At 47.0% G+C, this 24,157-nt stretch overlaps 1 protein-coding gene across 3 annotated transcripts in view; it reads right to left on the bottom strand.

Moving 5' to 3' along the window:
• The window catches only part of PTPRG (protein tyrosine phosphatase receptor type G), a 677,374-nt gene that overhangs the window by 119,197 nt on the left and 534,020 nt on the right, over positions 1-24,157 (bottom strand). For all 3 annotated transcript variants that reach the window (XM_036331715.1, XM_036331714.1, XM_036331716.1), the window contains exon 7: positions 3,094-3,251. In XM_036331715.1, coding sequence (XP_036187608.1) covers positions 3,094-3,251 — 158 coding nt within the window. The remainder of the gene's footprint in view (positions 1-3,093; positions 3,252-24,157) is intronic.

Raw genomic sequence — 24,157 nt, forward strand, 5'->3', positions numbered from 1 at the left:
GGAGACAGCGAGAGGGATGAAGGATTGGGGACGCCCCCTTTCCGACAGACGCAGACATGGAATTGTCTGCTTGGCTCCTCCAAGTTGGCCAGCTGCCCTTCTGAAATGAACATGTTGTGCTAACTTCAGAAAGAATGTTGGCAGGGCCGGGAGGTCTGCCGCGCCACCGCTGGGACGGCGAATGCCTTCCTTCCCAGGGCGGACACGCTGTGACCTCATGCAGCGGGCCGGCAGGGACCCAGCGTGGCCACACAGACACGAGCTGTTTCCTCCCTGGGAGACAGACAGGGATCTATGAAGCTGTGCCTCATCAAGGCAAGTCTTATCTGAAGATGGTTTATAGTAAAGACACAAGGAGCCGATATGATTCATTTATTTCTTCACAATTTTCTTGAAACAATAATTAATAGCTACAGAGAAGTCACCTATTGTAAGTCAGAGAGGAAAACTCTGTCCTCATGTCTTCTCTTTGAGTGTGTGGGTGGCAGGGAGTTTGAGGGTAAACCAGTCTTAACAAAGAAGAAGGCCCAGTCACCAAATATCAAAATGCTTCTAACTGACACATACTTGGCAAGACACAAGCCTAAAACTGGAGACCGCAGTAAAACCCAGCATGCGTCCTACGGCTCCCCACCCTGACAACCGCCGCTCTCTGCCTCTGCCCCTCACAGGGCCAGGCTTGGCTTTCTTAACTTCCTTATCCCAAGCCTTTATATCTTTGAAGACAAAGCATTTACCTTAATCCACAAAGCTCCTCCCCCAACCCTGAGGATGCAAACACGTGGACTGGAATTTTATTTTGATAAAACGATGCTGGCTTCACCAGTAGGAAGGAAATTCACTTCATAGTTCCTTATCTCCTGGAGGCTGGCAGGTCCTGTTCGGAAACCGAATTGCTAGTCCTTCTTTCCTGTAGTGTGCTTTTATTCATTTTAGATAGAGAGAGAGAGAAGCATCGACCGGCCGCCTCCAGTACGTACCCTGACCTGGGACGGAACCCACAACCTGGGCATGTGCCCTGACCAGGAATTGGATCGGCGACCTTTCGGTGCATGGGATGACACTCAACCAGCTGAGCCACAATGGCCAGGGCACTAGTCCTTCTTTTTTGATAAGAGCAGAATTAAAAGAAAAAACTCTGACAGTCAAATGTTTGCTAATGGCAGTGAGGCCAAATACATCTGCTTGGCCTGGGCCCACGCCTCCTAACTCCTCAGTGAGATGTGGTGTCGCTCCTGCACAAACTGCTCCTTTTACCCCCAGGGGCAACCCTCACGTCCTAGGAAGTGACTGCTGATTTACTCACATCGGGCACATGACCCAAGACCCACCAACTCGTTGGTCGGCCAATGTCTACTGGGCCTATCTTCCTGCACACGATCTGACTAAGATCCAGACTGCTGTCAGCTGGTCACTAACCCTTGAGTTGAAAGGTCAACAGGTACTACACTAACCATATTGGGAAAGGAAAAAAAACAAAAAAAAACACCTGGGAGAGAAGGAACCAGAATTTTGCAAAAGTACCGAATCACAAAGCCATAGCAGAAACGCCAAGATGTAAGAGCCTGCGTGGCCCCTGAGAGAGTGAAGCATGAACCTCACTTGCTAGTTATATTCCTGGTCAGGATGGCTTCAGGATCCCCCCACCATTGTTTCCTGAAAATACTCCCTCCACATGAGCTACCCCTGAAAGGGGTTTCTGTTTCTTATTCCAAAAGAGACCTGACCAGCACACCATCCACCAACTACCCCTACTCCCTATTCCATCCTCGGCTCTTGGAAAATCTTTGGACTCCTTTCCAGGCCAGTCAGGTTCATAACCTTGCCGCCGGTGTCTTCAGTTATATTGCTGATATTATCACATCATTCCCAAACCTCGCATTTCCCTGTGCTACATCCCTACCCTGGCTGTCAGGCTCTGGGGAGGCGTTTCTAGGAAAGGCCAGATAGGAACCTCCCGATAGGAACCTCCCGTTTTTAGACACTGCTGGTTAATGGCTCAAATGCCTTTCTTACACATCCTTCCCATTGTTCCTGGCTCTATTTTCTGGAATTATGGAGAAGAAATCGATGCTTCTGCTACCTCATGTAGGCTGCATTCTTTGGTGACTAAGATAATCCCTCTGAGAGCTTTCCCCATTCATCTCTTATTCCTGAGGAGGTGATTTCAAGACCCCTCACTCCCCTGGAGGCTCCTCTTCCTCTGACATTGCCCCCAACCCCATGTCCATTTCAGCAATTCTGCCCACAGTTATCAGCAGCCTAAATTCAGCTTCCTATGGAAACTGCCCGGGCCATACTCAGAGATAAGCAGTTCAGTGTTGAGGTTAGCAGCATGGGTTTTGAAATCAGACAAAGCCAGGCTTGGTTTCTGGCTTCAACATTCATGAACCATGAATACTGGGGCATGTTACCCAGTCTTTCCACACCTCAATGGCCTTATGTGTCCAATCTTAGTGTCAAACCCATCTTTCAACATTGTTTTGCAATTAGATGGAACATATATAATGTTCAGTGGCGTGACTGGCACATAGAGAACTCCATCAAGGGTGTTTTCCTTTTCTTTCTTCATGTATACAAATCTCTCCCTTTTCTGAATGTTGGGTAGGGTGAGTGGTTCTGAGCATGACCTTTGGGATTAGACACCATGGCTTGGTAATCGGCGTGTGACCTTGGGCAAGTAACTGCATTTCTGTGTCTCTCCTCTGTGAAGTGGGGACCAACAGTAGCTACCCCATGACACTGTTGTTCATGAGAATGAAATGTGTTACCACATGTCAGGGGCATAGACAAGTCCCTGGCACAAGATCCCACCACCACTGAGGAGAGCTGTTAGCTGCTTGAGGTCAAAATACCGTCTGATTTCATGCCTGCACGTCTCTCTAGCTAGTTAATTTACAGCTGAAAAACCATGTTTTATATTTTACAATTCTTAGTTTCAAAAACATGTTTGTTGGAAAGAATGAATCAGCGAGGATCAGAAGATCCAAAAAATTTAAAAAAAACAAATCTTATCTAGCAACGTCAGATAGTTAAGACAACACAAAACAAGCAAACAAACACAGAAGCCCCCTGTGGGGGCCGGATGTCTACCTGGTGGTAAGAGATGGGGACGGGCTTCCGGAAGACTATCCACTCCACGATTTCGCTACACGGAGGGGTGGTCAGAGAACCCGTGTACCGGTAATAGCTGCCCAGGGATGCAGGCAGGAGGTCCCGGAGGACGAAAGGATCCAGGAAGGTCTCCTTCTCTGTTTGGGGGAAGAGGCAAAAGAAAAGACAACGGTAAGTCGTAGCGTGCTGCAGACCCACAGGCAGACCCCTGCATGCTGGCGCCACATCACAAGCTTGTCTGCTCACCGCCCAGGAGGCACAGCACTGGTGGTGGGAAAGCCGCGGACACACAGCAGCGGGTCCCGGGGCGTGTCCTCAGGGCTGCACTGCGTCTCATGAAAACAGGCTCCATGATGAGCAATGCTCCCCAGGAAATGACACAACACCAGCACAGTGAAGTCTCTGAGCGGCCCCGAGAGAAGCAACAGGCTTGACTTTGTTTAACCCAAACCCTCACAATCTCGTCTCTATACAATACTTTAGGACGAATAACCAGAGGGGCAAATGTCGGGGCCCCCATGAGAGAACCGGGGGAGAAAGAGCTGTGAGTCAGGGTGCAGCTCCAGAGGCAGTTACATCACTTTGCTCTCACCCCGGGCCAGGGGAGATGGAAGTGAAACCTAACCTAGGAACGACCAGAACTTACAAAGTGGTGGCCCTGGCAGGAGGCTTCTTTCTTGTACAAAAGTGGAGGGGAAGGGTCTTCACTGATGTAGAAGAAATGACCTATTTCAGCTGGGACCCAACAATGATCCCTCACAGTCACTCTGTGAGGAAACAGGCGCAGAAGGGGTGAGTACCTCCCCAAGGTCACAGAGCTTCTACGGGGCAAAGCTGGGGTCAGAGCAGAGGCAGGGGGACCCTGGAGCTTGCACGGTCTGACTCAGCCAAAGGAGTTGAAGTGAGCTAGGTCCGTGTTGAAGGGTGGGGGCGGGAGAGGCGAAGAGCATTTTAGGCCTCGGAACAGCATGTGTGAAGGTCCTGAGGCAGGAAGGAACAGTGCAACATAGGTGAGGGCTTGGTGTTGTAATTCTCCCACTCAGGCTCCCCGATCATCCAGCTTCTTTCACAAACCAGAGAAAGTTCTAGTCTCTACCTGGGGCTCCAAAGGTCTAGCCCTGACCTGAGTTTAAGTCTGGGGTGTCTTCCTCATCCCTTTTAGGCTATTGCACCTGCGAATGTCTTGCCTTAACTCCATACTGGCCTCCACCCTCCCTGGACCCCAGCACATTCCGGGGGGACTTCAGGCACCCAGGTTACTTCATGGACACACCTGTGCCTACAGGAACATTCATCCCAAGCCTCATGCCTCCACCCTCTTCTTTCTTACGGAACAAATAGTGCAGGTTTGGGGGCAAATGTGTATCCCTAAACTCAAGAGGCCTAGGTAACTGGGAATGATACAAAACCCCCAAGAGAAACAGACTACATTAGAATCATTAAAACTGCATTTCCTCTTCGTAGAAATTACTCGAACACAACATTTACTAAATGCTAGGCTCTAGTCTGAGTTTTTATTTATTTATTTTATTTTTTAAAAAATATATATTTTATTGATTTTTTTTACAGAGGGGAAGGGAGAGGGGATAGAGAGTTAGAAACATCGATGAAAGAGAAACATCAGCTGCCTCTTGCACACCTCCTACTGGGGATGTGCCCGCAACCAAGGTACATGCCCTTGGCCAGAATTGAACCTGGCACCTTTCAGTCCACAGGCCGACGCTCTATCCGCTGAGCCAAACCAGTTAGGGCTCTAGTCTGAGTTTTTATATGTTGAGCATATTTAAACAGCACTTCCTGTATGTGCCAGGCACAGGTCTGAGTATAAAGACTAATTTATCTAATACTTAAAACAGCCCTGTGAAGTGCTGGGTCCTATTATTTATTACTAACGATTTACACAGCTGGAATGCAGAACCAGGCAGCTCAGAATCCAGGCTTCCATTCTTCTTCTTCTAAAAAGATTTTTAATTGATTTTTAGAGAGAGAGGAAGGGAACATCTACGGGCTAACTCCCGCACGCCCCCTACTGGGGATTAAGCCCTCAGCCCTGGCACATGCCCTGACCAGGAATCAAACCCGCAACTTTTCGGTGCACAGAATGGTGCCCATCCCACTGAGCCACACCACCGGGCAGGCTTCCATTCTAATGAGCCATCACTGCACTCTCGCTTCACGGCCCTGTAAAATACATACTTTAACACGACCATTTCACACCCGTGGAAACGAGGCACCGAGAGGTTCAATAACTACAGCCAAGGCCACCGGGGAACAGCGAAGGAGCTGCAGTTATCCATGAGGCTCAGAAACCGTGGCTTGGTTCTGGCATGGGTTTTCAATTCTCTTCTCTGAAGGAAATATTAAATATTAACCATCAAGGCAAAAGTCCTCAAATTACAGGGCTCCATAATCGAAACGACAAAAGCGGTTTTTGTTCGACAAAAGGCCGGACACAAGGGATTGTCCCTGTGCCCACTGGCAAGTCTGGGCTTTAATTTAAACCTGGTTCCCGCCGCCTAATGATGGGGATCCCTGCAAGCGCGCTTGGCTGGGGCTGCCGGCCTAAGAGCAGGAAATATGTTGGCATCTGCTTGTACTTCCGGGCTGTGGAAGCAACGGAGGGTGCGTAGGGCTTGACATTGAGGCCAGAAAATCACCTTCATTTCTCCCTCAAGTTGAAGGTGAATTTGGCTTCACAGCACACCTGCCTTCGAACCACCTGCCTCCGGTTCAAGGGCTTGGGTCGGAAGGAGCAGAACATCTTTAGTTTTCCCAGGGGTCTGACCCTACCTAAGGGCTGCAGTTAAGAACGCCGCAGGCAGGTGGGGAGTGAGCAGAAGTCCCGGCAACCCACACCGAGGCAAAGCCCGTGAAGTACCCACATGAGCAAGTGGCCGGGCTTTAAAGAACATAAAAGCTACAGCAGAAAGGCCTGTGCTGCCAGCCTCAGGGGCTAGATTTCAAAGGGAACTCTGTCCCCGTATGGGCCCATGACTTCAACAGGGACACATGGAAACTGCGGCCGTGACCACTGCTACGGATGCGAGGGCTTCTCCGTCCTTGACCCTCAAGGGCAGGTGCTGGCTTTACTGGTTAGAAGGCGGATCAGATGGGTGGGCAGGCGGGCAGACCTGGCGAAGGGGCACAGAGAGGTGGCTCTGTTCCTGTTCGCTCCACTACCGTCTACCACTCGGATCTCAGAGCTCTGAGACCTGGAAGATCCCTAGTTCAGTGGCTTCAGGAGCCCTTTATTCAAACAAAATCCACGCAGGAGCTGGGCACCTCCGCCGGCTGAACGTGCAGCCACCCAGGCTGAAGCTGAGCTGGGAGCCCAGGATACTGAAAAGCACCACTTTGGTGTAATTCTTTAATTTTACTGCTAGGGAAGTGGAAGACCAGGGTGAAGTAATGGAGCCAAAGTCAAAACTGGGGGAGAATACAGACCCTCGGACGGGATTCTTTCTTCAGGGAAACCCCTTAGAACCTGCAGCAGTGAGCCTGGGAGCAGGAAAAGCCACTGAGTGCTGAAAACCGCACTCACACCACTGCCCTCCTTGGCCCTTCACTCCATCCCTACAGGGGCTGGAGAAGGGAGCGGATTCTCAGTCCGAGGGTTCAAATCCCGACTCTCCTACATGGGAGCTGCGCGATCTCAGTTACCAAACCTTCCCGGGCTGTCCTGAGAATTAAATAAATCATTACAAGAAAGGGGTTCAGGAAGACGTGAAACAAAGTAAACATGTCGTAAACAATTAATATCATTATTTTAATTATTACTTGTATTATTATTATTCCTCTAAACTACCGAAGCCTCACCACGTACATCTTACGTGACTGTAACCATGTATTTCCTTTAAGTGTTTGAGCACATGTCTTGCTTTTTTAAATACTGGATTACTAGAGCCGAAAAGGCACATCCCACCTGCCACATTCTTCACCCACCTGAGGAGTACATGGTAGAATTTTCGCGTTCTCTTTGCCGAAGCTCTAGCATAGTTTTGGAACCAGCTGACATTTAACAGCTGTGTGACTTCAGGGACAGATCTTAACCTCGCTGGTAGTTCCCTCATCTGTAAAATGGGGACGCTGAGGGCATTTACTGCTCAGGGCGGCTGTGACAACGGAGCAAGCTAATAAATGTGAGAGCCTTGGCACAGGGCCCTGTGCACCCTGACTTATCAAGGCCAGCAATGGCGGCGAGCAGGCCGGCTCACCCTGTGTTTGACCCCAGGCATTAGCAAATGTTTTCTGTAAAGTGCCAGGTAATAAGTACTTTAGGTTTTGCAGGCCAAGGGGGTACTTATGTAACAAACATTTCCGCAACCTTATTAACATTATTCAAAATGCTAATAATCACTGAGGACAATTTTTAAAATATGGGTCTTCTGTAATAAAAATGGAATTCTTTTGGGGAGAAATGCCATTCATTTAATTAGGGTTCAAACGTAAGAACCATCCTGAGTTTAGGGCCATATAAAAACAGGCAGCAGAACTGATTGGCCCCCAGAGCACAGTTTACACTCATTATTATTATTATTATTATTATTATTATTATCCTCTCCCAAGGGTATGTTCACTGATAAGAAAGAGAAGGAGAGGGAGAAGGAGAGGGAGAGAGAGAGAGAGAGAGAGAGAGAGAGAGAGAGAGAGAGAGAGAGAAACATAGATTGACTGGCCCACTCCCCACCCCAACCAGGGATTGAACCCGAAACCCTGTGATGCATGAGACGACACATCAACTAACTGAGCCACCCGTCCCCTGTTTTAAACTCTGCTGGGGGCTGAGGGTAAATGTTAGGAAGCCACCTAGATAGTCATAACTAGAACATGTTCAGGTGCCTCCACCACTAATGATCATTTCTTTTGTGAACAGACATTAAAGAAGTAAATCTTGAGTTGCTTTCTTTGCCCCTTGAGATTTAAAGTTCAAATTTAACATCCATTTTTACTGATCTGCCTCAAAATGCCATTTCCTGCTCAGTCCCACAGATGGCGTCCGCTGACAAATGGGGTTCTCATGATGCTTCATACTCAGTCAGAAATAGTGTTAGACATGGTGGCCTGCATTTCCGGCGCTGTCCACAAAGCTCACCTAAGCCACAAGGCGCTCAACGGCTGGACCCCAAACGGAGAGTCCCTGATACACAGCTCGTGGGAAGGAGGAATGCACCTTCCCCCTAAGAACTCAAGAAAGTCGTAATATGTAGATATTGTAAAACGGAGGGAAGTGCTAGAACCAGGTCCCCAGATCTGAATCCTACCTTATTTACTTGAAGGTCTGACCTCAGACAAGTTACTACACCTCCCTGTAACTGAACCCTCATCTGTAAACTGGGATTCTCATATTATCGACCTCCTAAGGAGATTCTGAATAGTGAATGAATTAACACTAGTTCCAGGCTTAGGCACACATAGAAGTGCTTGTTAAAGGAATCTCACTATAAAAGGCCAGTTTGACTTCAAACCCATCCTGATCAGAGCCTTCTGCCTCCAACTTCTATCCTAATTAGTAATTTGAAGTCAAAACATTCCTATCCCAGCCACTTAACTAGTTGAGAAAAATATCTGAAACGCTCTACTTACACTACACTCGTTCCACGAGATCATGATGAGCAGGTGCTGTGCGTTACTAGATAAAAGAACTGAAGAACAGTGCACCTCATAGCCCCCTCTCAAGGATCCCAGTACCATGTGCAGACAATATTATATTTTAATAATTAATTGTTCATCAAAGAGAAAGATGAGGAACAGGGATGCTAAATTCAAAGTTATTCAAATTGCAAAAATGAATAATGTATGACTTTTATATTAAATACACACTGTATTAAGGAGTCTACATTTCACCCAACTCTGTCTTTCGCTTTTAAGCATTCTGAGTGACAATATGAATAATCAGTTAGGGGAGGTTTATTTAGAACAAGAAATAGCTATTTGAATGCAAACGGAGTCTATCCCACGATGATTAAATTTTTCTTATCAATTAGGAAATTTTGTATGAGGGCTTTCAAGCCATGGTCAGCCATTAAGCCCGGCGTGGCCCAGTTATCCTGGAAGCTTCCTTTCAACATTCAATTATAACTGGCTCAATTCTGTTCAATTTCTTATTTCTGATAGCAGTGCCAGGAGGCAATCTTTAATTAAAGAAAATATGAAAGATTCAAACATGCATAATTGGATTAAAAATGTGATCATTAAAACATTAGATGATAATCATCTGATTGATTGCATTTTGCAGTGTGTTAATAACCTAATATTTTCAATGCTTTAGTTATATAGGAAAAGAAAACCCTTTATAAGATATGATGAACAATCAACATATAGACAAGACTATGCAGCAGTAACTAAGAATTATGGAATTACTCTGAAAACGTGCACACACACACATACACACACACGCACACACACCAATGAACAAAGTATTACACCGGAAGGTGTATGGTCAGAATGTGGTGGTCTTTAGAGAAAAACACCAAAAACAAGGAATCAACCAGTTTTAGTGACGTGTATAAGCTAAACTAACAATAGAAAGCCCCAGCTTTCTATTAGCCCAATGATTGTTTAGTTCCTCAGGATTCCCCAAAACTTTTTATAAGAAAAAACTGTCAATTTTTCTTTAAACACTTAAAATCACTGGGTAGGACTGGCCTGCTACAGAGTCACCTAGTGACAAAATCCATGTTATCCCAGAACAGTTCCGTTCCTTGCCTCTCTCTGGTGGCCATAACTGGCATATGTACATTCTTGTAGCTTCCTTCTGATGCTCAGTCAATGACTTAATTCACAGAGGGGAAACCGAGGCACACAACAGGCAAGTGACCTTGACAATGATTAGGAAGTTACGTCAATGCGAGAGGGCATTTTGGAGTCCAGTAACACTGGGCTCAAATCATCGCTCTGCGGCATGAGCAGGGACAAACGCGCCCATTTCTCTGAACCTCAGTTTACCCATCTTTCCCACGGGATTAGAAACTCTTCTCTCACTGTGCTGCTGTGGACTGAATAAGACTGCATGTGCAGCCTCTCCGGCCTGCCAGGCACCCCGCTGGGCCAGGGGTGAACCGCGAGGCCTCCTGCTTCTTCCTTTCTCCCACTTTCTGGTTCCGTATCCACTACCCTTTTTCTCCTGACCTTCACCGAACCTCAAGTCATCTTTCTCACCATTGTCTTCACCATTTCATTTTATTTTTCTATGACCCAACTGAGTCAAGCAGCACGCATCCTATTTCAATAGCCAGGTGGTGATGGAGGCAGAACTTGGAACTCCAACGTCATTTCCTACCGCCACACGGCTTCTCTGCTCAGGTCAACAAGTGACAGTAGCGATGCTGGTGGTGGTGGGAGGGCTGACCTGCCCAGGCACAAGTATATACAGTGAGTCCCTGGCTCCTCAGAACAAACCAATAAGGTTGGTATTATCATTATTATTACCTCATTATACAGCTGAGAAAACTGAGCCACAAAGAGCAGGTTGTACAACTAGCGAAGAGCAGAACTGACATTCAAACCCAGAGTCTGTGCTCTTGGCCGCTACCCAACAGGCCTCCTACACCACGGGGTTCGCAGGCAGCGGGTCAGAGCATCACGCGGCAGCCTCGAGGGCTTCGGCAAGCACTCCTGCGAAGGTAACTGGGGGCATATTTTATACTCTCTTTGCTCTCCACATCCCATCGAAACGTCCAGGAAAAGCACATTTCCCTGGGCTCTTGTAACTTGGTTCAAAGACAAAATATTGACAGAGAAGGCTGGTCAAATGAGAACTAGCCTCAAATTCAAACGTAGCCCCAGAGGAATCACCTTTGAAGTATTTTTCTGTCTTAACACTATTGTTAGCAGCACTATTAATGATAGAACAGAAGCCTCCCAGCATCCCATTTCCTGGCCGTGGCTAAGAAAAGAAATGGAAATACCTAACAGATATGGTGGAGGTTTGGACACACCAAAACCCAGGAAACTGGAAATGGCCTGAGTGCGCCTGTTTCTAGAAGATTCTGAGATCAAAAGTGTCCAGATAAGTATCTGCCCTTCCTGGATCCATAACAGACATGAGCCAATTAGTCAAGACCACGGAGCTCCTATTTTTAGCACACTTCAGGAAAGTTCCATATAATTAAATGAGGCAAACATAAACTTCACATGGGAAACTCTCACGTGTTAAGATGTTCAAAACTACCAGTGGGCTGTAGATAATGCAGCATGACCTTTCCCACCCAAAAGGAAGACAGTAATTGGAATGATTTCTCTCTTTAAGGTAAACACTAAAATAGAACCCTCCTGAATTCAGCTGAAATACATTTTGATCACTTGGTGATTTGGGCAAAATCAAGTCCATCTCTGTAAAGTCTACCAAATGGTAAGGGGGGACCTGAGAGGGTGTTCACACTGTCCCGGCATTAACAATCCACTGTGGGAAGACAACAGTGACAGTAGAGCTGCTATAACAGCTTTTATACAGACAAGGCAGGTGGACAAACATTTTGTGTAGAGTCAGAGAGTAATCCGCTGGTGTGGCTCAGTGGTTCAGCACTGGCCCCTGAACCAGGAGGTCACCAGCTCGATTCCCAGTCAGGGCACAGGCCCAGGTTGCTGGCTCAACGCCCCCAGTAGAAGGCATAGAGGAGGCAGCTGATCAATATTTCTCTCTCATCAATACTTCTATCTCTCTCCCTTTCCCTTCTTCTCTCTCTAAAAAATCAATAAAAACATTTAAAAAAAACCCAAAAAACCTTTATCATAAAAAAAGAGTGGGAGAGTAAATATTTAAGGCTTTGCAGGCCAGATAGTGTCAGAGTACTTTCGCAAGCACCCTTGTAGTGTGAAAGCAGTCACAGACATATGTAAATAAATGAGTGTGGTTGAGTTCCAATAAAACTTTATTTACCACAACAGACTGCAGGCCAGACTTGGCCAGCAGGTTGTGCTTGCTGACCTGTGATTTGGAGGACAGTGAACACATGCCAGGCCCCTCCCTGTAGGTACTTTCCTTGTCCTATTCATTCAGCATGAACACACTCGAGGCAGGTACTTTCATTATCCCCAAGGTGGGACCTCGGGGACAGAGAGGTGCAGCAATTTGTACAGGATCACACAGCTCCTGTTCCAGATTCCAGGCAGCCTGTTCCAGATTCCTTGTTTAGTGGTGTTAACAAATTCCATTTCTTTATGAGTACTCCATAATGCAGGCTTTTTATGAAAACTCATTCCAAAGTCCTACCTGCTTATTCATGCGCACATAAGATTACTCTGCAGGCAAATAATATTAGTCTTTTTGACCTTTAGCACCAAGAATAGCAAGCCCCCCCCAATTCCTCATGAGATTAAAATTTTCCCAAAGGGAGGGGGCATCTCGTTCACAGCTTCCCCTCAACAGCCTGACCAGCACTTACTAGGCACCGGATGGACGGGAGGATGAACAGAGGCCGTGATTAAAGGGGCCTAAAGTTCACGTGCGCAAAACAGGCCAGGACCGCTCAAACCCCTAACTCACCTCTGCCCCCTCTTCTTGCTGCCAGTCTGTGCAGAGGCAGACCCCTATTTCTGCCCAGTGGTTTATTTTTTCCCCAGCAGCCCCTTATTCTAGGATTTGTCCTCTTCTCCCAAAGTCCAGATAAGATATTTTTTAGAAACTTGAGCCATTTAGCCTCAGACAGAAAGTTTATGCCAAGATGTTCGAGCCCAGGGACAATGCCACTGGTGCTGGAGTGAGGACAGGCCACGGTCTACGTATTTCTTCACTTGCCCGTCAACAGTCTATAGGACGATCCTCAAACGAGACCGAAAAATGCAGTGACTGGCAGGGTACAGAGGTGGTGGTGTGGGAGTCGTGAGGGCCGGTCTGACATCACAAGGACTCTGGTTCAAGCCCCGAGCGGCGGCCTGCTTTCCTGGTTCTGCGTTGGGGGCATGACAGTAGCTCAGAGGGCGGCAGGAGGACTCTGATGCTTTCCGGGCTAACTAGACCCTCACTCAGCAGAGCCAGCCACCAGCACAGCAGCAGCGAGAGGCCTTTGCTTTCAGTCCCGTCACCCAACATCCCACCCCCGAGGTTTCTGACTTCCTTTTTCTAAGTTCTGAAAGGAGGTATTGGCTCCCCAATTCATCTCTTAACGATACAACCCCGAGGCAGCCGTAGGTCCTTCTATGGCCTGCAATCAAGCTGTAGAGAGAACAAACAGCCTGCCAAGGCTGCTTATGGTGAATCCTTCATTAAGAAGTCCTGTCACTCCCCTCTGCTTGTCGGTGGGCCACTCGGTACTTGACTGTCCCAGAGGAAAGCCTTGTCTGACTCTCCTACTCTGTAAGGCTAATCCTAATACTCACTGTCGTCTTCGACTGTGAAATTCAACACACGTGCCGAAAGCCGCACAAAACAAATGCACCGGTGACAAGTAACCAAGTGAGCCCCGGTGTGACCTCCACTCAGAACAGGGGGAGCCCTGGTCCCCTCCCTGAGCCAGTCCAGACCCTCAACTCTTCCTCATTCCACCCCAAGAAGTAGCCACTGGCCTCTTTTTAAATTCTCAGTGCTTTGCATTTCTTTTAGTTTTACACCTACAGGTGCACCCCTAAACCACACAGGAGCGGGTTTCTCACTTTCTGAACCTCAGGTTGAGGAACACGCCATGTGGTCTTCAGACTCCCCTTCGCTCTGTGGCTCTCGGAGGTGCCCATGCAATGGAGAAGCAGATTCTCGCCCTTTCCATCCATCAGTGAAACGTTCTGTCATAAGATGGCACCGTGCTGTATCAACCCACAGCCACGTGGGGCGTCTCCAGGTTTGGGCAGTTAGGCAACACCATGCCACAGACACCTTTGTACACTTCCCCTGGCACGCTCCTGCCGGGGTTTCTCTAGGGCAGCGGTCACCAACCTGTGGTCTGAAAGGTGCCGACCGCTGCTCTAGGGGACACACATGGGAGGGGCACTGCTCAATGAAGTTTCCACACTGTTTCCAGCCAGTACAGTGGGGCCTTGACTTACGAGTGTCCGGACTAACGAGCTTTTCGAGATATGAGCTGTCTCTCGGCCGATTTTTTGCTTTGAGTTGCGAGCTAAAATTCGGGTTACGAGCCAGCTTCAGATACCCCACCACTAGTTGGTGCAGCGAACGTCACAGTGAACGCCACAACATCAGCCCAGCATCACGTGTCTCACTCCTTCACTTTTTGATTTGACATATGAGTAATTTGAGTTACGAGCTCCTTCACGGAACGAATTAAACTCGTAAGTCAAGGCCCCACTGTATTAGAGATCCTGGCATTCATATCCTGTCAACACGTGCCACTGTCAGGGCTCTTCACAGTTAGCTATGTGGTGCATGCTGCTAGATTAGTTTTGAGCTTTGTGCATGAAATATCATTGAGAAATTAATGTATAATACATATAGGCTATCCTTTAATTTACAAATAGTAAAATGCACAAATCTAAGGGGATATTTTATATATTTTTATATTCTACCTATGTAGCCATATTCCACATCAAGATATATACTATTTTTATCACCTAAAAAAGTTCCCTTTTATCCCTTTCTCATTCCATATACCCTTTCACCCCACTTTCTGACTTTTGTCACCATAGATTAGTTTTGCCTGCTCCTGAACTTTACATAAATGTGTTATTTGCACTTGTGTATATCAAATGGTTCGTTATTTTTAATTGCTGGGTAATACTATTCCCTGGAATGAATACACTACAACCTGTATACCCAGCCCCCACTGGTAGACATGTGGGCTGTTTCCATTGTGGATGATTAGGAACAAAGCTCCCGTGTACAAGTCTTGTGTGGGTATTTCTCCTGGGTCTCTACCTACATGTGCCATTGCTGGCTCGGCAGGTACGGCATGTGCGACTCTGGCAGAAAAGGCCCACGTGGCCTTTGATTGGTGGCACCACCTGCATCCGCACAGCAGGGTGTGGTGCCAGGAGCCCACACCCTGGGGCTGGTGGCCAGTGAGGCGGGTGAAGCCCACCCAGTTAGGACTGCAGATTGCTCGGGGTCTAGAGACGCTCACAGGATGTGCTTGGTTGTAGGAACCTCCACGCCAGCAGGTGGGACAGGCGAGGCGGCACCAGCTCTGATGCCACATGAAATCGCTTGGCCAGGTCGGCACTTGGCAGTTCACTCCCTCTCTTTCCTGCCTGCCAGATGCCTGGACTGACTCCAGCTGTTCCATGACCTTGTCCACAGATGTGGGGAGTTGCTGACGAGCACCCAGGGCAGGGGAGAAAATGGGTGGAAAGCACCGCAAAGGTGAGACCAGGAAATAAGTCAGTTAGGGAAGCTATTTTGCAAAAAAACTTTTTTTTTTAATATGTCTCCATTGATTTCAGAAAGAGGAAGGGAGTGGAAGAGAGGGATAGAAACAGCAATGATGAGAGAAAATCGTTGAAGGGCTGCCTCCTACACGCCCCCTACTGGGGATAGAGCCCACAACCCAGGCATGTGCCCAGACTGGAAATCGAACCTTGACCTCCTGGTTCATGGGGTCAACACCCAACCACTGAGGACACAGGCCAGGCTACAAAGAAACTTTTGATCTTGTCATAGCCCCAACTTGCACAGTGTTAACAGAAGCTTCCAGGAGCCTCATTTTGTGACATTCACAAGAGTGTTCTCAGGTAATAATTTACTGGTACTCTCACTGATGGCTTTCTCAGAAGAGCCTGGGGAGCAAGGACAGGACGCCGAGCCATCTCACTCTGGCCAGTACCTGAGGCCGTTTCTAACTGACCCCCCCTCCCACCATGTCCCATGCACTGCAAAGTGGTCCATTTGGGAAGTAAGAAGTGATGGCAAGGAGGGGGACAGGAAAAGAGGGCAGGTAGTCAAAGCTCAACAGCAAGTTTCCTTTCAAAAATAAAAAACTGGTCTTTCTGACATAACGGAAGAGGGAGTGGCTAGTGTTTCGGTGCCTTTTGACAGTTTTCTAGAATATGTACCAAAACAGCCTGCTGTTTGGGTGGACACCACGAAAAAGAACAAGAGTAGGTGACCCAAAAACTTGAAAGAAAAAAGTAAACACTTTTTAATTGACATGGGAGATCATGTCCATCTCTTGGCACTGGCCACATAGCCATTGTGGGATGGTGAGGAACAAAGCTCCCACGTACGAGTCCTGTGTGGGTTATTTCTCCTGGGAACAGCACTGCGGTACGAACCTCGGAGGCTTTTATTTTTTTTATATATTTGTTATGTTTTATTATTTTTAATATATTTTTTATTGTTGATAAGATCACAGCTATGCCAAGCCAGCTGGGCCAACCACGGAGTCTTTTAAAAGCGAGAAGACCGGAAGGTGATTAGGAAAATGTCCTCAGAAGGACGAGAACCTCCGTGCCAGGTGTGGGAATGCTCCCCGCGGACCCTCCTTCCTCGGCTGGACAGCCTGCAGGCGCCGGGCCTCGGGACCCACCACTGCGTCCACGTGGACACCACGCCGCTGGGTGCTCCAGCCAATGACAACACGCTGGGGACCGGGGCTGGGCCGCTCCCGCCCAACATACAACTCCTGCCCGCAGCCTTGCCCTGCGGTTCTCCGGCAGCCTGGCCAGGACTTCCTCAGCCATCCTCCTGCCTCCTGACCCCTCTCAGAGGTGCAGACCTGCACCGCGGTCCCACGCTCGCCCCACCTGCTCCTGCTGCCTCTTCTCTTCATCCTTTGCAGGAAGTCCCTCCCCACAAGAACCCTCCTGCAATTAAAACTCCATCTCGGCGTCTGCTTCACAGAGAACCCTAGTGACCAAGGGCCAGGGATGATTGGCTGGAGTGACCAGATTACTCATTCCCATCTCGGCTGAAGGAACAGAAGATTCCTCCCATTAATAAAACATTCACTTAATGAGACATCAATATTCTATGATATGACTCCCCAAGCTGAAGAAATCAAAGCTAATTCTGAACTACAACAAAAATCCATATTGACTTTTTCTTCTTTACACATCTCTGTCATCATTCCCAAGCCAGAGATTCTGTGAAGGGCACGATTACTCACGTCCCATCAAATAGGCAGAGCATTCAAATCCCTCACTGGGCCTGCAACTGAAAATGTTTCTAGTTCCCACAACAACAACCTTCTTTTTTAGCCATTTGAAGCCCATTCTCCTTTGCAAGAATGACGGAAGTGATGAGGGTTGTCACCACGGAAGTGAGCAACGGCCTGAGAACCAAGGGCGGGATCTCCACTCCTTTCCCTTCCCAACTGAAGCAAACCCCGAGGGCCCTCTGGTGTCCCCTCCCTTTCTTCCGGTCTTACGTTTTGATATTTTCTCTTATGTGTATGCTTGACCCACTCATTTGGTTAATGTTTACTGAGCATCTACTATTTGCCGCACACGCACGGGGTCTCGCCCTCATGAAGCATATGCTTTCGCAGGTAATATGTGAGTGGTGAGCAAACAAGGTAATTGCAGATACTTCTAGCTGCTTTGAGGAAAGAAACCTAGGATGATGTGACAGGGAGCGGGGAGAGGGTGGGTAATTTGCTAAGATGGTTAAGAACTTTCTGAGGAGGCAGGGTCTGAACTGAGAACAGAAACAGTAAGAGGGTGACCCCCTTGCTGTGAGCTAAGGGACTTCCAGAACCTTCCTGACAGAGGAAACAGAAACAGCCAGTGCACAGGCTGACAGGGGTGAACTGGGCAGGCTGGGCCCCGGGGAGGCAGCACTTCGCCTCCCTGCCAGTCCCTGAGGGCTGGCCTGTGTGGGTCCTAGTCAATGGGCCAGCCCTGTGATGTCACAGAGTAGATGTGCCACGCTCTTACTGAAAAAGTTAGTGCACGGACTTTGCAGGTAATTGCTTTTTTGCAGGTTTCCTCTGGGTTGTCAATCCGAAGCTGGGGCAGAAACTGCAGCTCAGATGCCTGCTACCCTCCTGTGTCCAGGAGAGTCTCCCTACACGTGACAGCGCCTTGGAGGCCATGGTGGGTAAGGAGGAAAGACGCCAGGATTGTGCCAGGACACAGCTGATGAACTGAAGGGTGACCACGCAGTGAGTGTGCTGAGATTTGGGGATCTGAGAGTTCAAGGGAGCTCACTGCTGTCGGTAACATAGGGGATCTCCTTCCATATCTCTGTGGAAGTGAGCACACCCGGGGCTACTCAGATGCCACAGCTGGTGGAGCACGTCCTCTCTGGCTGAAGAACAGGTGTCTGTTTTGAAGTTTCTAGAATTCTTTCCAGTGTGTTGGTTTAAAAAAAGGAAGACTCGTCTGGGAAAGGAAGACCTAATATTATCATTTACTATGTTTCTCAAACACCCAAACTCAGAATCTACACTATGGACCGGAATGTCAAGAAGGAGTCTGATCAATGGCATGTGCAAGGGGATCTTTGGGGAAAGGAGCTCAGAATACACATCGTGTTGCCCACACACCAGCTTTCTCTGCACCGCCGAAGCTGCCCACACTCCACTCTGCGGCCAACATCACACACAAACGTGCAGACAGAAGCAGTTTTGGCAACGGTGCCTTGTTCCCTAGGGGGCCTGTCATACGACCTACTTCGCAGCTCTGTGAGGTCTGCTTCAAAGACACAACAAACTGAAACTGAAGAAGCCGTAGACACTTCCTACAATGAACACCTCTATGGGGTCTTTTCTCTACTGTGATGAGGTTTACTCTTGTCACCTGCTGTGTGATAAGGAGCAGATCGATCCAAAATTTCACCTGCTGCAACCAAACACTGACAGCTGGTTTTAATTTCCCTTAAAAGGGGGGAGGTGGGATAGTTAAATACTGCAGAGTTGGCTAATGTCTAAAGACAATCCTCCCAGCCGGTGCAAGACATTTTAGCACAGCGTGGAGATAAGGGGAGATTTATTATGATTACTAATGCTATCTCCGTCAATGTCTTTGAAATTCTACTTAGATTATTAAACCTTTGAAAATCATTACATTACATCCAGACTCCGCCCCTCACTGCGACAAGGGTGCTTTTGAAATTGGAGGATCCTGATGTCATAGGTAATGATGTATTACCGATAATAAAGTTGCAGGAAAATCTCTCCAATAAAAACCAGTTGGGAAAGACAGAACCCATTTATCTTACTTTCTCTCCCAGTTTTATGCCCCGGGATAAGACGTCTGCCACACAGAACTACGGCCGGGCTCTCTCCGTTAGAGGAGCTGATGGTGCCTGCTCACATGCGGCAAAGTTTAATGACTTGTCACAGCTACTTAAAATTTTCCCTCTCAATCTGAGAGGCAAATCAAGAAATGTATAAATTAAAAGATACTTGAAAGAAGACTATTTTTTGAAGAGGGATGAGACAAGTGGCAGGTTCAAAGCATATGAATGGTAGGTACATCTCAGGGCATTTTGATTTACGACACAGGCATTCAGAGTGGTACCTGGAAAGAAATAAATTGCTTACTGTTAACCCAGATCCATTTGTAGGTAATAAATGGGCGTGCTCCTTACCCATCAAATAATGGCTCTAATGCCCTTCAACATCAGGGGATGAGGAATGAGTGTCACCCTCTGTCCTCTGCAAGATAACCCATTTCTGTAGGAAGATCTTAGCCCTTCACCTCCCAGCAAAAGGAAGTGAACGTGGCTTACTTACCATGATGTACGACGCCCTTCAGCCCGTGGATAATAGGATCCAGCGCAGAATTGTCCCTTGGACTGACCTACATGTAAAGGAAACATGATTGGTTAAATCTATTCTGGCATCAGACACAACAGTCTCAGTTTAATCTTCCAAAGATAAGGAGGGGGAGATAGATGTTATCTAGCAAGCTGCTTAGGTCTCACATATACCCTGGCTCTCGCCAAACATAGATTTATGGCATAATAAAATCAAGTGAGGAAGTCTAAATCAAAAGAAAGAAACTTCTCAGAATACATGAGAGCGGGGAAGAAATACCATAGTCCTCGCAAAATTTTAAAAAGCAACAGCAAGACTCTGTCCTCCTTCTTTGTTTTATTAAAAGTAGATAGACCCTGATCGGCCAAAGTCATTGAAAGTCGTCAGAGAGCAATCCATCACTGACTGAATATTTCAATGCCTTATTGTGATTGTGTTTATTTCTTTTCTTTTAAGAAAATGATCTGTTCCCCGCCAGCTTACTCTCCTTCTAAGAACCCTGGTCTCCTGTGTCTTATCACATCCTACAAAGGGCGTTTCTAAGAGTCCCTCAGAGCAGGCGAGGTGAGAGGAGAGGAGAGGACAGAAGAGTTCGAAGAGACAGTGTCTCCTACCTTCATTTCCTTCTGGGGTTTTAAATCTCCCCATAAGTCAAGCCTCTTTGATCTTGACCATCACCCACTCTTTCCCTTAACTTTCTGATACTACTCAGCATAAATTCTCATTCTTGCCCTTTCTAGAAGTTTAAAATTCCACCAGCATATTATAATTTTGGTTTCTAGGTACTTTTTTTAAAGACACATTGAATATTTACCAGTGAAATGAAATGACTGGAATTTGCTTCAAAATAATGCAGGACTGAATAGTAGGGGAAGTGAGCAGAATATAGATATAATAAGACTGGCCACTCATCAATCATTTATGACCTTGGGTGATGAGTATTGGATGGATCACAATACAATTTTCTCTACTTCTGTGTATGTTTAACTTCTCCCAAATAAAGAGTTTTTCAAAATCCATTATCTGTGGCCAGCATAGCTCCTGAATTTTTTTTTTTCAGGGAAGGTATTTTCTTTTAATCCACTTGTAACATAATGAAGTTGAGATATTGATGAATCTTTCAATGTGCAGCAAGACCCAACTTGATGTTTCCTAGTTATCTAGAGGAATCCGGGGCCATCTTGGGTTAAATTTTAAGGTAACTGAAAAATGTCTACTCTCCTTCCCCACTTACAGTCTCCCTGCTGGGCTGCTGCTTCCAGTTTGCTCTTTGATAATAACCTGTACTTCACAAGTTTCTTTTTTTCTTCTGCTTCAGCGTCTCCAGGTTAGAGCAGTTGTTCCCAGCTGGAGGCAATCTTTCCTATCTCCCACTCCCCATCCCTACGGGGGACATTTGGCCATGTCCACAGACATTGTCGGTTGTCACAAGCAGCGGTGGAGGAGAGGCTGCTAGCATCAAGTGGGTAGAGGCAGGGCTGCTGCTAAACATCCCATAATGCTGAGAATGGGTCCCCCACCCCCAACTGTTCAAGATAACAGTGTGGAAGTTGGGGTGGAGTAACCGGGTTCGATGCAGTGATTATCTATTACTGTCTGGATCTTTGGGTGCCATTATATATGGTATTATGTTTATAGACTAATAAAATAATGTGGGATTTGGTCCTATATAGTAAATCTCTCTCTGAAACTGGGCTTGATCACGTGACTTGTTTTGGCCAATGTGATGCTAGCAAACGTGATATAGGAAGAGGTTTCTGTAGGACTTAAGTAAAGGGGTTTATACTCTCTTGTTACTCTTTGAAATCCTGAGACTGCCAGGTGAACAATCCCAGGCTAGCCCACTGGAGGATGAGAGACCACATGGAGCAGACACAGGCAGACTCAGCCAAGGTTGTTCTCCATCCGAGGCCACCCAGCCTCAGAAGAACTTCAGTTCGCAGAGACCAGTCAAGCTGACCCAAACGGGAATCATAGAGTAATTACATCATTATTGTTTTAATTATTTGGGATCATTTGTTACAGAGCAAAACTTAGCTGTTAGAGCTTCTATGAGTGTGTAGAGTTAGAGGATAGGGGACAGGCTAAGATAGCAATAATTTTCGTAACCAATACCCTTTGCTTATGGTTTGTCCTCAAGGTTTCTCAGTGGAATTCAATGTCACAAGATATAGCATCTGCTGTCAACCTGATCAACTCATATGCTTCTCTAAAACTGAGTCACCCCCCTCTCCAATGGGAACACGGCAGACAGGGGAATATTTTGTATTTATGGGGACCCTTAAGCGCACTTAGTTTTATATGATAATGTGAAAGCTCAAAAATAGTGTTCCTAATCCTCCCTGACTACACCCACCAATCACATCTGTAGCCCATGCAAGAGGGAAATAAGCAGACCATCAAACCCAAGTTCAATTTCTGGTCACTTCTGACTACAGTGTCCCTGTGTCTGATTACTCAGGCCTGGTCTCATTCAAGCTCAAGGGCCTGACCCCAGATTCAAAGTAAGCCCATAAATGGAATGCCTCCTGCAATGCCCATTCACCTCCACTGCCTCCATTGCTAATTTATGTGGCTGGGGTTGAGAAAATGGGTGAGGAGAAAGGGAGAAGAAAATGGAGATTATTGGCGAGTCAAGGTAACTTAGTAATAATACTAAGTTCATTCTCTAGTTGATGTCTTGGTTGCAAAGCTCAGGGTGAGGATCCACATAGCACGCTCATAAGTAGATTTGTTCCAGTAAGGCATGACCCTAACTGAAAGTAAATGTGTAAAGCTCAGGTATAAAGCTGAGTACAGATGCACATTCAATAGGGGTAGATATGACTGGGAAACAACTTGACCCAAAACCTCAAATTTGAATCATTGTTAAACAACAGCAATTGTATCCCTGGACTTCTCAGTGCACTTAGCTCTAGAAGTAGCACCTACTTGAGTTCAAATTAAAAAAAAAAAAATCCAAAGTTATGTTTTATTTGACATCCGCTCAATTGCCTATTATGCTACTCCTTTCAAGCTGCATGAGGGTGCTCCTGGCTCTTGACATTTGCTTCCTCCCACTTAAGATCAAGGAGTTATGCAGCAATGCCGAGGAGGCAGCGATTGCACAAATGAGCTTCGGATGGACGAGGAGAAATGGACACCCCTTTCCCGGCAGTCGGGTGCTCTCGCTGCAAAACTTTCCATTTGGGCGCAGCTTCATGACACTTGTCATCTTCAAAAAGGATGGCACACAGATGCAACACTAGGCTTGAGTTAAAGCTTTGAAGTGTGTTTAGACAGCGGTTTCTCAACCTGTGGGTCGCAACCCCTTGGCGGTAGTAGAACGACCCTTTCACAGGGGTCGCCTAAGACCATCCTGCATATAAGATATTTACATTACGATTCATAACATTAGCAACATGACAGTTATAAAGTAGCAAACGAAATAATTTTATGGTGGGTCACAACATGAGGAACTGTATTTAAAGGGCCGGAAGGTTGAGAACCACTGGCTTAGATAGAACCAAAATCCATACAGACATCAGCCATACAGGAAACCATGACACGCAGGTTTGGTAAAAGGTCAAATGTATATAAATGCTGATGGAAATCCAAACTTCATAAATTTTCTTTCCAAGTAACAGCTCACCAGAAGCATTCAACCAACTATCACATTAATAACCAAGTAATCAATAATCTCTGAAGATGTGTCTATAACCCAGGCTCTAGGCGGGCCTGTATTTTATTCATCTTGAAGCAAAATGAAAGGGAGGCCAAGAGCCCTCTCAGACTGCACGTGCCTGGGCTCAGATATGCACTGCCATTTACTTTTCCTGCCCATGCGCCATTTGGCCCTTGACTGGGATCCTAATAATCTTCAATCTATCAAGTCCTGGCCATCTGCTAAATAGGACATCCAAGACAACCGACTTGCCTTGAATCCGACATCGCCAGCTGCTCCTACAGTCCTATAAACGTCACATCCAGCCAAGATCCTCTTGTGGAGGAAGGATTTATGCCTGCTGCGGGTGATGCTGCACCATTAGCCATGGCTGCAGAGGAAAGGGAAAACAGCAGGACCGGAGACTCCGCACGGCCTTCCACGATCTGTCCTCGCTGATGGTTAGCAGGTCACTGTGCTTCCAGAAGCTCAGTGTCTGATCAGGACAAGGGCCAGTACTCTCCTCAGATCGGATTTCAGATCTGATTCTCCTCTCCTGCCCCTGCTCCTCCCTAGAGGCCACGTGGCCAGGATGCTGCATCCTCTCCCCTTCTCACTTTAACCTTGGCTACCATTCACCGGACTTGGGTTCAAGTTGCTGTCAAGACTTCCTGGCACAACCATTTACAACGTGGCTATGTTCACAGCACTGCATTTCAGTCAGGCCTTCCTTGAGACAGAGCCCAGATGCCTTTGTTCATAAATTAAACACTTATCAATCATTTAGGAAAGGTGCCTATGTACAAGGAGGCAATAA

Source organism: Myotis myotis, unplaced genomic scaffold (genome assembly GCF_014108235.1).
Source record: "Myotis myotis isolate mMyoMyo1 unplaced genomic scaffold, mMyoMyo1.p scaffold_m19_p_13, whole genome shotgun sequence".
Taxonomy (NCBI): domain Eukaryota; kingdom Metazoa; phylum Chordata; class Mammalia; order Chiroptera; family Vespertilionidae; genus Myotis; species Myotis myotis.